The following is a 10,811-nucleotide window of genomic DNA, read 5'->3' on the forward strand; positions in this document are numbered from 1 at the left end:
GAGTATCTGCACCACTTTCCTGCCTTTCACAAACTCACAACTCCCTCTCTGCAGACGCACTGAGATGATAACCGCTGCACTCTCCCTACAAAAATATCCATTACATATAATAACAGTCATCTTAGAAAACATTTTTCATTTTGCCCGGCCATTACTCGGCGTGAGACATGGAGTGGTTACACAGGGGATTAATGATACGAGGACTTCAGTGACCGGTGGGGAAACGAGCAGAGGAGAAGAAAAAACAAAAGCTGAGTGGTTCGAGTCCATTTCTCTTTCCAACGCGCTCCTCAGGGACTTTCTTAAAAAGGCTTTTCAGTCAGGAGAGTGTAATTTGCCTCAAACCTGCTGGAAATCGCTGCTGAATTTTTGTGTGCCTTGTGGATCATATTGGATTCCTGAGGCTTGGGAAAGTCCTTTTCCTTTTTTTAACACTCTGCGAGCTCCTTTTCTTCTGTGGCTCGTCAGGGAGGAATGAAAAGATTGGTTCGAGGCAAGAACGCTCCGGAGCCGAGATGTGCTTCTCATGGTGGAGGACGCTCCTCAGGGAAACCCCCCGACTGTCCCCACATTTCCTTTTCCTCTTACAAAATGTAAAAGTCCCAGCCTCCATTGCAAAGCCCTGATAAAACAGGATCTGCTGGAGGAAATGCGCTGAATCCATCAGGGCCACCATTACCGAGGGTTAGCTGCTGACACACTATACACCAGGGTCCCTCCTTCTTTCAATCAATCCCCTGCACATAGACCAGCACGAGCCCCCGAGGGCACAACACACGGCCGTGGTGCACATGCACATTAATGCCTTGATAAGAATTAACAAATTTACAGAGTAGAGAGCAAACGCACCTAAAGACACTGGTTTTGCTTCCCGGCGGCTGCCACAGGTCAGAGACCAGTTTATAAAGGTGCTGACTTCCTATGTGTGTGTATGTACGTGCATATACCCCCCCCCCCCCACTGCCTTCAAACCAGCTCGTCATGATGTAGCAGATAAAGTGCTGATACAGCTGCAGCTGACACTATTATACACCCCCAACTGGGAGACGGGTATGGATGGAGAGAGAGAGGAGAGAACGAGTGGGTGGAGGGATGGAAGGAGGGATGGACTTGTGTGTGTGTGTGTGTGTGTATAGGCAATTTGGTGTGGCAACTTTAGATGAACCTATTATTTGTCAGTGGCTGAGTGAGAGTGAGCGAAAGGGCAATATGGAGGGAAAGTGGTGGATTTGCTGGCAGCAGTCTCTTACTCAGCAGAGGAGCCACAAAGCATGATGAAAAATGCCTCTGAGTGTGTGTGTGTGTGTGTGTGTGTGTGTGTGTGTGTGTGTGTTTCAACAACTTACCATGAACTGAGAGCTCAGAGAGGCAAGTCTGACACCTAGAGGATGGGTTTTAAAGTGAGGAGGTTGAAAATGTATATTTAAGCATCTTAGCAGCTTCAGACCGACCTGGGACTAAAACTTTAATGACCATAGAATTAGTTACTTTGAAGAAAGGAGGGTTAATGGTCTTTATTTAGCACTTTTCTAGTCTTGATGACGTGTGCAGGTTAAATATAAAGTTTCGATCTTGCCAGTTGTCTCTGTTGGTGTAAACAAGATGATTTAATACCATCACTTCAGGTTTTAAACCAATTAACACAGTTTCTCCCGGTTTCCTCCCAAGAGCCTCGACCATCAGACAAAGAGGACGATGGAGGGAATCTGAATTAATCTGATCATAGTGTCCTCAACACAAAACAACAAACAATTCGTATTTCAAAACCTTTTATTAATTTGCTCTTTAACTCATCAGCATGTACTGAAAGGCTTCACCCAACACACACACACAGTAACATGGTTACATGCATGAAAGCACACACACACACACACAAAGACACAACAGAGTGAATTATTAACACGTCATATAAAAGTTGTTTGAAAACTTTTTGGAACCACAAACACAGTTAAAGTGTTGACTCACACTCTGGGTGACGAGTCAACAGGCAGATTAATGTTGTTCAAGATTCTTTTTAATGCTGAGCTGCTTTTTCTTTTTGACTCTTTGCACGTTAACAAACGAGCATCGAGCAAATTTGGCAAACGAAGAAGCCGGAGGTAGCGCTTTATAAAAGAAGTGGTGATTTATGAATGACACTCGAGTCCTTACAGGAGAATTTGGCTCGTTCGGATAATTTCCTCCACAAACCAAGAGCTTATACTCCTCTGCATTGCTGGTTATAGCCACCAAATAAATAGCTTTAATATAAGGATATTTAAACTCCTCTAGTTTTAATTTGGATCTGTTACTAACAAGAAACTAGACACTTAAAATAAGAAGCACCCACAGGCCCACCAGAACTTGTCAAACTCCTGCTACACAAAGTCCTGACGTGTTGTTCTTCTGCTTTTATGAGCTTTGTTCCTCTGAGTTCCGGTGTCACAGCTCCTGCTCCTGATCTCATTTATTCTGTCTCATCTTCCTTCCCTCGTAACAGACTTATACGAGGCCTGTAGAGTTTCTGTATAAATAAAGGTTCAACGTCGAGCAACTTCTAAACTTAATGTGAAAAACAACTCAGTACGCGAGTTCAGTAACAAGAACGTGAGAAAACGGATAAAGAAAATTCATATTCAACACAAAAACATATTCCTTTGGTGGAGCCGGTAGTGCTGCAGCATAAATTAACGCTCTTTCCTCTGGATTTTGCAAACAATATGCGACATTAGACTCTCACGTGCTGCTGCTGGCAAAACGCCTGCAACAACCAAAAGGCCTCGAGTTTATGACAAGTACCCCAAAACTAATAACTTGAATTAAAATGTTGGTATTCATTCCTTTAAGCACCTTTTGTTTCACACACACACCAAAAAATAATGAGTGCAAAAAGGAGAAAACAATAGCAAAAGACATTTAGGATAAAAAGCTCCACACCACTATTCATAAAAGTGCTCAAAATAAAGACAAACGGTGATTAACAGACAACCAGGAGCTGAGGGAGAAGAGGGAGAACACCACCGAGGGAAAAGCCACGCTGATTATTACGAGGATACATAATCAAATGCATTAATGGAAACCGTCCTGAGAGGAGCCCGTCACACATTCAGAAGCTTTTCACGAGGCTCCAAGGCTGTTTAGTTATTCAGAATGAGCCGAAAGCAAAGAACCCTCAGAGGCCTGGCTCATCCTCTGGTTTAAAGTATAAAAATGAATTTCAATAGATGAGTCTAAGGAAGAGAAAGAGAGGTGAGGAGAAGAGAGAAATTAAAGATTAAAAGCGGTTGTGCCTTCTCCACATGGCGTTTGTTCCAAGCCGGATGGGGGCGAGGCGTCAGGGGGGGGGGGGGCCTTTGACCTTCTGAATCTCCTTTGGCTGACGAGGTCGCTGGACTACAGGCGAGCGACAGCGGCTTTCTGAGTCGGAAGTTTCCCTCCTGGACAAACAGATGGATTTGAGATGTTTTGTTAAAAGACCTTGTGGGAGGATCCTGAACTCTTTGTGTTCCTGTCGGTTTGTTCAGGCGCCAACACACAGCGGGTTCCTTACCTAGAGTGTCTTCCAGTGAGTTCACCATGACCTTGTTGACCTTGAGAGTTCCCGGCTCCGCTCTGAAGCAGAAACACTGAAGTCACTTTGAGAATCAAACGCTCTCTGTGGATCCACAGCTTAAGAATACTTGTTTGTTAGAAACTATTTTTTTTAAATCACTCATTTAGCTTCTTAATATCTCAACAGCATTACTCCACATCAACCCGACCGGGGACAGAAGGATGAGTAAAACCAGCGCACCCTTTGATTTTCTGTACGGCTCCGAGTCTCATTAAAGCTGCCAGAGAGTTCTTCTGGAGGTCGGAGGACAACACCTCAGTGTATCTTAGTCTACCTGGAGAACACACACACACACAAACATACACACAGACACACACACAACTGTTTTATCTAGTCGACAGCTGAGGTGGAAACACAGACCAGAGGCGATAAAACGTGAGAAACCTGAGAGAAGAAGCTTGAGGATGAACGTCCGGACGGCAGGAACGAACTGTTTCTCTGTAAGATCCTCTGTGGCCTCTTCACACAGGAACCTGCACACCACCTGAGACACACACACAATGACATACACACAAACAGACACACACACACACCAATAGAAACAGCTGTACAGTTAATGCTGAGTTGACAGCACCCTCTAGAGGACATCAGCAGTCAGCACACACACACAAACCTTCACTAGTGAGGGTTCTGATGTGAATACGTGCTGCACAAAACAAACTGCTGGATTTAAATTTAAGGTTTTTGGTTCATATTTAATCTGTAGACTCAAGCAAGTTAAATTCCATCTCCACTGGAGAGTCATCAACCCAGATAAACTGTTAAATAGAAGAAATAGTTTGTTCCTGTCAAGTCTAATGAGCTTCAGGATCGTATCACTGTGTAAAACCACTGTGTGTGTCTCCCTCACCTGGTATCCCTGCAGGAAGGGGTCCAGCATACTGGTGAGGAAGGCCAGTGTTCTGTGTCCTGTTTCAGTCACCACCACCTCCTGCTGGGAAACCTGCAGAGCTCCAGTCTTCACCAGAAGGAAACAGGCGTCCTCGAAGTCCTGCAGGACAAACAGCAACTTATTGCACCGGCCACGATTAAGAGGATAAAGATGAATTCAGAGTATAGATGGAGTTCCTCACCTGCACTGTGGCTCCAGGACAGAGGATGAACTCGTTGGAAAACATGTTTCTGAGGAAGCTGAAGCTGTTGAAAACCTCCTCTGAAAAACACACAAAGATTCACATGTCACCAACATGTTCTGTGTCTTAAACATTTAACAACCTGCTGCCGGCACATGTCAGCAGGTGAACAGCAGCGTCAGTCTTACGCTTGTTGTTGGATGAGGCGGCATGGAGAGCCGAGGCGAGCAGCGCCGGTCGGAGGAAGATGTGCAGAGCCTGGTTCCTGTAGGAGGCGCAGGAGAGGACGGTGACTGCCTGGCTCAAGAGCTCCTCTTCTGGGGTAGCAGCTCTGGGAGGCTCCTTCGGATCTGATTGTTCTGCTGCAGGTAGGAGGTGGAAAACTGTTTTTATCTGTTCCTGCATTTTTGTTAGCAATGTAGGATTGTAAATATGCAACAAGAGAAAATATAAAAAACACAAGTTAACACAAACCTTGATCCAACGCCAGCTGAACTCTGCCCTCAGAGATTTTCACCAGACCTCGATGCAGGTAGAGACTAGAGGAGACGACTTCTGACGGAGGCACGTGGTCTGCACGGGAGAAGTGGATGAAGAAGAGATAAAGAAAAGGAAACAGGAGCTTTAACTGGATCCAACACCACAGAAGAACGTCTTTTGTAAATCAGAACAGACTCAGTGTCGCTGAGAACACAAAGAATCTGTCTAAAGGGGGGGGGGGGGGGGGGGGGGGGTCGGACTCATACTGTACCAGGCCAGTGCAGGAAGGCTCCATACTGTCGTGAAAGATCCCTGAGCCACACGGCGTGTTCAGTCAGCTCGTCCAGTGGGGTCACCTGGTTCTGATGGTGGCTCTGGAGCAGCAGGGAGGCCAGAAGGACCCAGGGCATCAGGACCATATTCTCCTCCTGAGCCCGAACCAGCCTGTAGGCTGAGTCGTTCACCAGGTTAGAGATCTCCTCACTGGGCCTCCTGGGGATGTGTCTGAAAGTGGACAGGTCACAGTCAAGAGCATGATTCAGGATTTACATCTGCGTCTGTCAGAATCTTGTTGTCTAGTGTCCGACTGTCGGACCTTGGCAGGAGGTTGAACTGGCTGCGGTCGATTTTGCCCTGGGACAAACTCCTGACCGACACGGGTTCACCAAAGTACACGTGGATACTGCCGTAGTCTTCACTGAGGACCTTCCTGGCTTTAATCAGACCCTACAGAGCACAGAGAGGGAATCGGTGTGAAATATAACTTCTGATGTCTGCAGGTTTACTGTTAACGAACGCAAATGTGTAAGGGACTCACTGAAGTGGACTCTTTAGGTTTGGGAACACCCAGCAGTTCTCTGGCATAGAGCGACTCCTCTAGGATCCTCTCATAGCTGATGCTGACAGGGACCAAGTTCAGGTCAAACACTTCCCCCTTAAAGAACGGATCCATCACTATATTCAACAGACCTGGAGGAAGACGAGGATTCAAATCACAGTCAAAAAACACAACTGAATTTGACTCTACTAACAACAAATTTACCTCAAAGGGTTTTACAATCTTAGGAATACAAGCTTTAATATATTTACAACTCTCCATCTTCATATCCTTGATGTAAACTGTATGTTTTAATAAGAACCTATAAGAAATTGTATATAATAACAAAACAAAGAGTAAATGAGAGCTCACTGTTGCTTGTTTGTTCCTTACCTAACTTTGGAGTCAAAGATTTGCTCGTTCGACTTCTGGTCCCTTCCAGGAAAAACTCAACGGGAGCGAATCCATTCTGGAGACAAGAACCTCGTTAAGACCATAATGAATGAAATTAAAGACGTTTATTAAAACTTCTCCATAATCAGAGATAAGGTGAAATGGCAAAACTGTGTGAGAAAAACTGTGTGTAGCTGTGTAATAATCACAGAAGAGTACCTTCAAAAAAACGTTCTCACTCCACCTGAACCACAGCACAATGTTTTCCACTGTTTAAGAAGATTAAAATCCTGCAGGAGAAACGGTTTCCTCACCTTAACTATCGTCTTGACATATTCTGAGAAGATGGCCCAGTACAGCTTGTCAGCACCGAAGGATCGTCGGATGAAGAAGGCTCCGGACATCCGCAGCATCTCCCCGACAAACTTCATTCCCATGAAATCTGCAGGGGAAAAGTCCTGTTTAATCCATGTGCAAATAGTTGTGGTGTTGGATTGAATCAACTCATGTTCTTTGTGTTTACCCATTCCAGCAGCAATGACAGGTAGAGCCACGTCATAGGTGTACATGATGTATGACATCAGCAGGAAGTCCATGTAGCTCCGGTGGCTGGGCAGCAGGACGACCGGGTGCTCCTGAATGGCCTGTTGGAGCTGAAGACAATTCACACACAGGTTGTGCGTCAGTCAACCTTAGCAATGTGTGTGACGTCTCTCTGACACGTGGTCGTTGTGTATCTCGGTTGTGTGTGTGTGTGTGTGTGCGCGCTCACCCTCTGGATCCCCTCCTCGTTGACACAGATGCTCCTGAACAGGGTTTTGAAGACTTTGCAGAGTGTGAAGGCGAAGAAGCGAACGGTGCTGAGCTGCAGGTTGTGAGCCATCTCCTCCAAGATGGCCGACGCCTCCTCCTGGATGTCAACAGCAGCTCGGCCCGTCTCCTGGCAAACCTTTACAAAACAAAATATAAATATAACACTGTAATAATGGAATAATATAGGTTTAAAGCTTTTTGACTATACATTTGTCGGAGGCCTATTTCTCCAACCGGCTCGTTCATAATATAACACTATGAAACCTAGAGAGGAAAACTTTAAAGATTGTCTAGTGTGTATTGGCAATATTCTGAAAGCTTTTTTGAAATTAATGTATATTTATCTCCACCAAGGAGGTTGTGTTTTCTTTGCAGCAGTTTTTTAATTGTGTGTCTGTTTGTTTAAGTCCAATGAGCGGCCTGAACACCGGAGTCAAATTCCAAGTATGTGAACTTAATAAAGCTGATTCTGAGATAACCTGCCATGTTTACGGTGTAAAATCACAACCAAGTGTCAGTCGGGTCACAACCAGAAACACAAACCCTGTGCCCCCCCCCCCTGTGTGTTACCTGGCTCATGACAAAGCGCAGCTGGTCGGACCGCAGCACCATGTTCTTCAGCGAGGAGGCCGTGCAGGGAGAGAGAGCTTTGTACAGAACTGGGCTATAGCACCTGAAAGCGTATCTCAGGTCACTGGAGGTCCTCCTCTCCTCCAGAAGGTCCTCGAACTCGTCCCTCTTCTTCAGCATGGGGTCTCTGAGCTGCAGAGGAGGACACACAACACAGAGTCAGACACATGCATGAACTCACAACAACCACAACCCACTTTAATACACTAGTACCTGCAGAGAATAACCATGCAAAGCAGATCAAACAGTAACTGGAGGTGTTTACATGTCCTTCACTTTAGTTTTACACTTTACATCTGATCAAATAACGTGTTTCTGATGAATCATTGAATCACAGATATATTAACACGTGACCTCTGAGTTTGTCAACGTGTTGTTACACCCGTGTCCACCTGTCAATCAGCTGTTTGAAGGAAATGTCAAATGCAAAGTGTGGAACCAGCCACAGCCCCAGTTAGCTTGGAGTTAGCTTAGCCACCTGCAGCAAAGGCAAACATACCGAATAACCAGATGTGGACGCCATGTTTTATCCCACTTTATCAGCACATTGACGTCGTGTCCGGTGAAGTGGTCCGGACTCGAACGTGTGAACAGTTCCGACTTCTTTAAAACAAAACACTTCAGGCGTGCTCCGTAGCATTTCCGCACGTACGGTGGGCGGGGAGGTCCAACCCGGAAGTGGAGCCCCATGTGCCTGCCCCGGTTTGTTGTCACGTTTAACTGTGAACGTGTGATCGGCTCCTGTCGTCGTGTCGTCGTGAAACCGGGGATTTTACACGTGGTTTAAAATGAACTCCAAGTCAAACGGGGAAAAGGACGAAGATCAATTGTTTCTCGAACAGTTGTTGGACAAATTCTATGAGTTTGGTGAGTGGGACGCGAGTTAGCGACGTGGCTAACGGGAGCTAACGGAGCTGATGAACTATGAATCATGTGTTAGCTTAATTAAAACAGCTGGATTTAGCTTTACCTCAAGTTAGCACGTAACAAATATTAGCTGGTTCTATTTCCCTCAATGTGAAACAACTGGTGCAATAACTCTACTTACACATGTGCAATAACTATAAGTACACATGTGCAATAACTATAATAACATGTGTTGATTTCTTAGATTTGTGTATTCAATTATGTCTAAATGCAGAGATCAATACTGACATCTGACACCGCTGCTTGCAGATGATGGACCTGCATCAAAAAAGAAGCTCAAGAAGAAGAAGAAACGAAACCGGCCTGAGGAAGAGGAGGAGGAGGAGGAAGATCAGCTCACTGCAGTGAAGGATGTTTGCGTTGACACTAAAGATGAGCAAGCAACAAATACTGTCGCTGAACAACAACAGCAGCAACAACAACCGCAGACAGGTGAGAAGCTGCGGAAATTTATTTTAATATTCTCCTCTTTTGATTTCAAGGATCATCCCACGAGTTCTCAGATGAATTAATATCTCATTCCTCCATTTCCCTGTTGTGTTTCTAATTGTTTAATCGTCTCACGCAGGTGCAGCCGTCCGGCAGGTGAGTCCGGTCGAGGTCGTGACTTATCAAGATTACAGAAAGAAACTGAAGACCAATCAGACGCCAGCTTCTAACAAAACACCCGTGAGTCAGAGACTTTAGCTTTTCTCCAGGTTCTTCATTATAAATGTACAGATGAGGCTAAAAAACATAGAATTAGAACTTTAGTTTTCCAGTTGATGTTTTTAAAAGCTTCTTGTCATCACTCACTCATTCCACGTTCCCTCTCCTCTCGTCTTCGCTGCTGTTCTCACTTCAAGGCTCCTCAGATCCCGGAGAAGACTCAAAGCGACCCGATGGAAGAAATCAGTTTAGAAAAGGTACAATTTGACTCTTTAGGTTAAATGTTAAGTGTGAAATCTATTTCAAGAACGAGCAGGAGCTAATTTAAGTTAACATGTTTATTAATAAACAGTTTTTGTGACTGTGCACATCAGGCTCGGCTGGAGGTCCACCGCTTCGGAATCACCGGATATAAGAAGGAGCAGCAGCGTGTCTTTGAGAAGGACAGAGCCATCATGCTCGGAGCCCGAGTAAGGACCCTTCATTACTCTTACCCTGGAGTTCTGTCCTCAGTATCAGAACTGTCTGAGTGACAGTTTGATTTACTGTGTCTCATTCAGCCTCCTAAGAAAGACTACGTCAACTACAAGCTGATGCAGCGACAGATTCAAGAGAAGAAGCAGAAAGCCAAAGAGGACGTTCAGCCGGTAAGACGTGAAAGTGTGTGAATCAAACAGAGGCGTCACTGTTATTAAGGGTCTGGACCAAATAACAGAAACACCAGGTTCAAGTCAAAACTGTAGTGATTATTATTATGATCATTTAAATTCTGACCGTGTGTCTCTGTCTTGTAGTCTGACTTGAAGAAAAAGAAGAAGATAAATAATCAGAGGTGAGTGAATGAAGTGAATCTGTTCTTTATAATAAAATAACATAACTGTCATTGTCCAAGTTGGTTTGAACAGGGATACTTCAGAATCTGAACCTTGTGTGTCGCTGCTCTCTCGTCCCCAGGGACAGGAAGAAGGCGTCGTCCGGCTCGGGCGCCGGCCCCTCGGGTCAGGTGGGGCGCTTTAAGGACGGGCTGCTGGTCCTGAGCTCCAAGGAGATCCAGACAATTAAAGGCAACAAGAGAAGCAAATAGGTTTGTTCTTGTGCTTCTGCTGAGAAACTGAAGCACAAGGATGAAGAGGAAATGGACGAGGGCTGCTCCTGATGTGACCCGTGAGGTTGATTCCCTGACGTGTCGCTGGTCTGCGGTGGAAACATGGCGACGGCCCGACTGGCGACCGACCACTGAGTCAGAAATCCAATCTACAGATTGCCCCTGAAACGGAGCCTGAGCGTTCCTGGGTGGGGCAGCACGATAATGCACGAGACCGGAGACTCTGTTGAATCATATTCCATCACAATTTATTTATTTTTTGTTTTTATAAATGACCACAAAAAGAAAAAGAAAGACATTTGCGTCTTGCTGTTTTTTTAAACGATGCATTTC

General features: G+C 45.3%; 2 protein-coding genes across 5 annotated transcripts; one reads left to right on the plus strand and one right to left on the minus strand.

The window, feature by feature from the left end:
- Positions 1-1,752: 1,752 nt before the first annotated feature.
- On the minus strand, positions 1,753-8,435 carry LOC133973421 (dihydroxyacetone phosphate acyltransferase-like). The gene is made up of 17 exons (XM_062411274.1): positions 8,298-8,435; positions 7,739-7,930; positions 7,128-7,304; positions 6,879-7,008; positions 6,670-6,797; positions 6,356-6,431; positions 5,963-6,114; positions 5,741-5,871; positions 5,417-5,649; positions 5,140-5,238; positions 4,854-5,027; positions 4,666-4,745; positions 4,443-4,583; positions 3,977-4,076; positions 3,773-3,866; positions 3,530-3,591; positions 1,753-3,416 (listed from the first exon to the last, which is right to left on the minus strand). The coding sequence occupies exons 1-17, from the start codon at positions 8,319-8,321 to the stop codon at positions 3,373-3,375; spliced, it is 2,037 nt and encodes a 678-aa protein (XP_062267258.1). The 5' UTR covers positions 8,322-8,435; the 3' UTR covers positions 1,753-3,372.
- Positions 8,436-8,449: 14 nt separating this feature from the next.
- LOC133973422 (uncharacterized protein C1orf131 homolog) lies at positions 8,450-10,776 on the plus strand. Of its 4 annotated transcripts, none has more exons than XM_062411276.1 (8): positions 8,450-8,665; positions 8,975-9,157; positions 9,294-9,394; positions 9,571-9,630; positions 9,748-9,843; positions 9,934-10,020; positions 10,168-10,205; positions 10,328-10,776. In XM_062411276.1, the coding sequence occupies exons 1-8, from the start codon at positions 8,587-8,589 to the stop codon at positions 10,455-10,457; spliced, it is 774 nt and encodes a 257-aa protein (XP_062267260.1). In that variant the 5' UTR covers positions 8,450-8,586; the 3' UTR covers positions 10,458-10,776. The 4 variants fall into 4 exon arrangements, with proteins under 4 accessions (XP_062267260.1, XP_062267262.1, XP_062267259.1 ...); XM_062411278.1 differs by having other exon boundaries at positions 9,580-9,630; XM_062411275.1 differs by having other exon boundaries at positions 8,975-9,156; positions 9,290-9,394.
- Positions 10,777-10,811: the final 35 nt, after the last annotated feature.

Source organism: Platichthys flesus, chromosome 18 (assembly GCF_949316205.1).
Source record: "Platichthys flesus chromosome 18, fPlaFle2.1, whole genome shotgun sequence".
In the NCBI taxonomy this organism is placed as follows: Eukaryota; Metazoa; Chordata; class Actinopteri; order Pleuronectiformes; family Pleuronectidae; genus Platichthys; species Platichthys flesus.

Coding starts and splice junctions, on each gene's coding strand:
- LOC133973421 (XM_062411274.1), bottom strand. CDS start 8,321: ATGGCGTCCACATCTGGTTATTCG. Junction 6,432..6,669: donor ATGTCAAGACGATAGTTAAG/GTGAGGAAACCG, acceptor TCTTGTCTCCAG/AATGGATTCGCTCCCGTTGA. Junction 4,746..4,853: donor CGCCTCATCCAACAACAAGC/GTAAGACTGACG, acceptor TGTGTTTTTCAG/AGGAGGTTTTCAACAGCTTC.
- LOC133973422 (XM_062411275.1), top strand. CDS start 8,587: ATGAACTCCAAGTCAAACGGGGAAAAGGACGAAGATCAATTGTTTCTC. Junction 9,157..9,289: donor AGCAACAACAACCGCAGACA/GGTGAGAAGCTG, acceptor TAATCGTCTCAC/GCAGGTGCAGCCGTCCGGCA. Junction 9,844..9,933: donor CCATCATGCTCGGAGCCCGA/GTAAGGACCCTT, acceptor TGTCTCATTCAG/CCTCCTAAGAAAGACTACGT.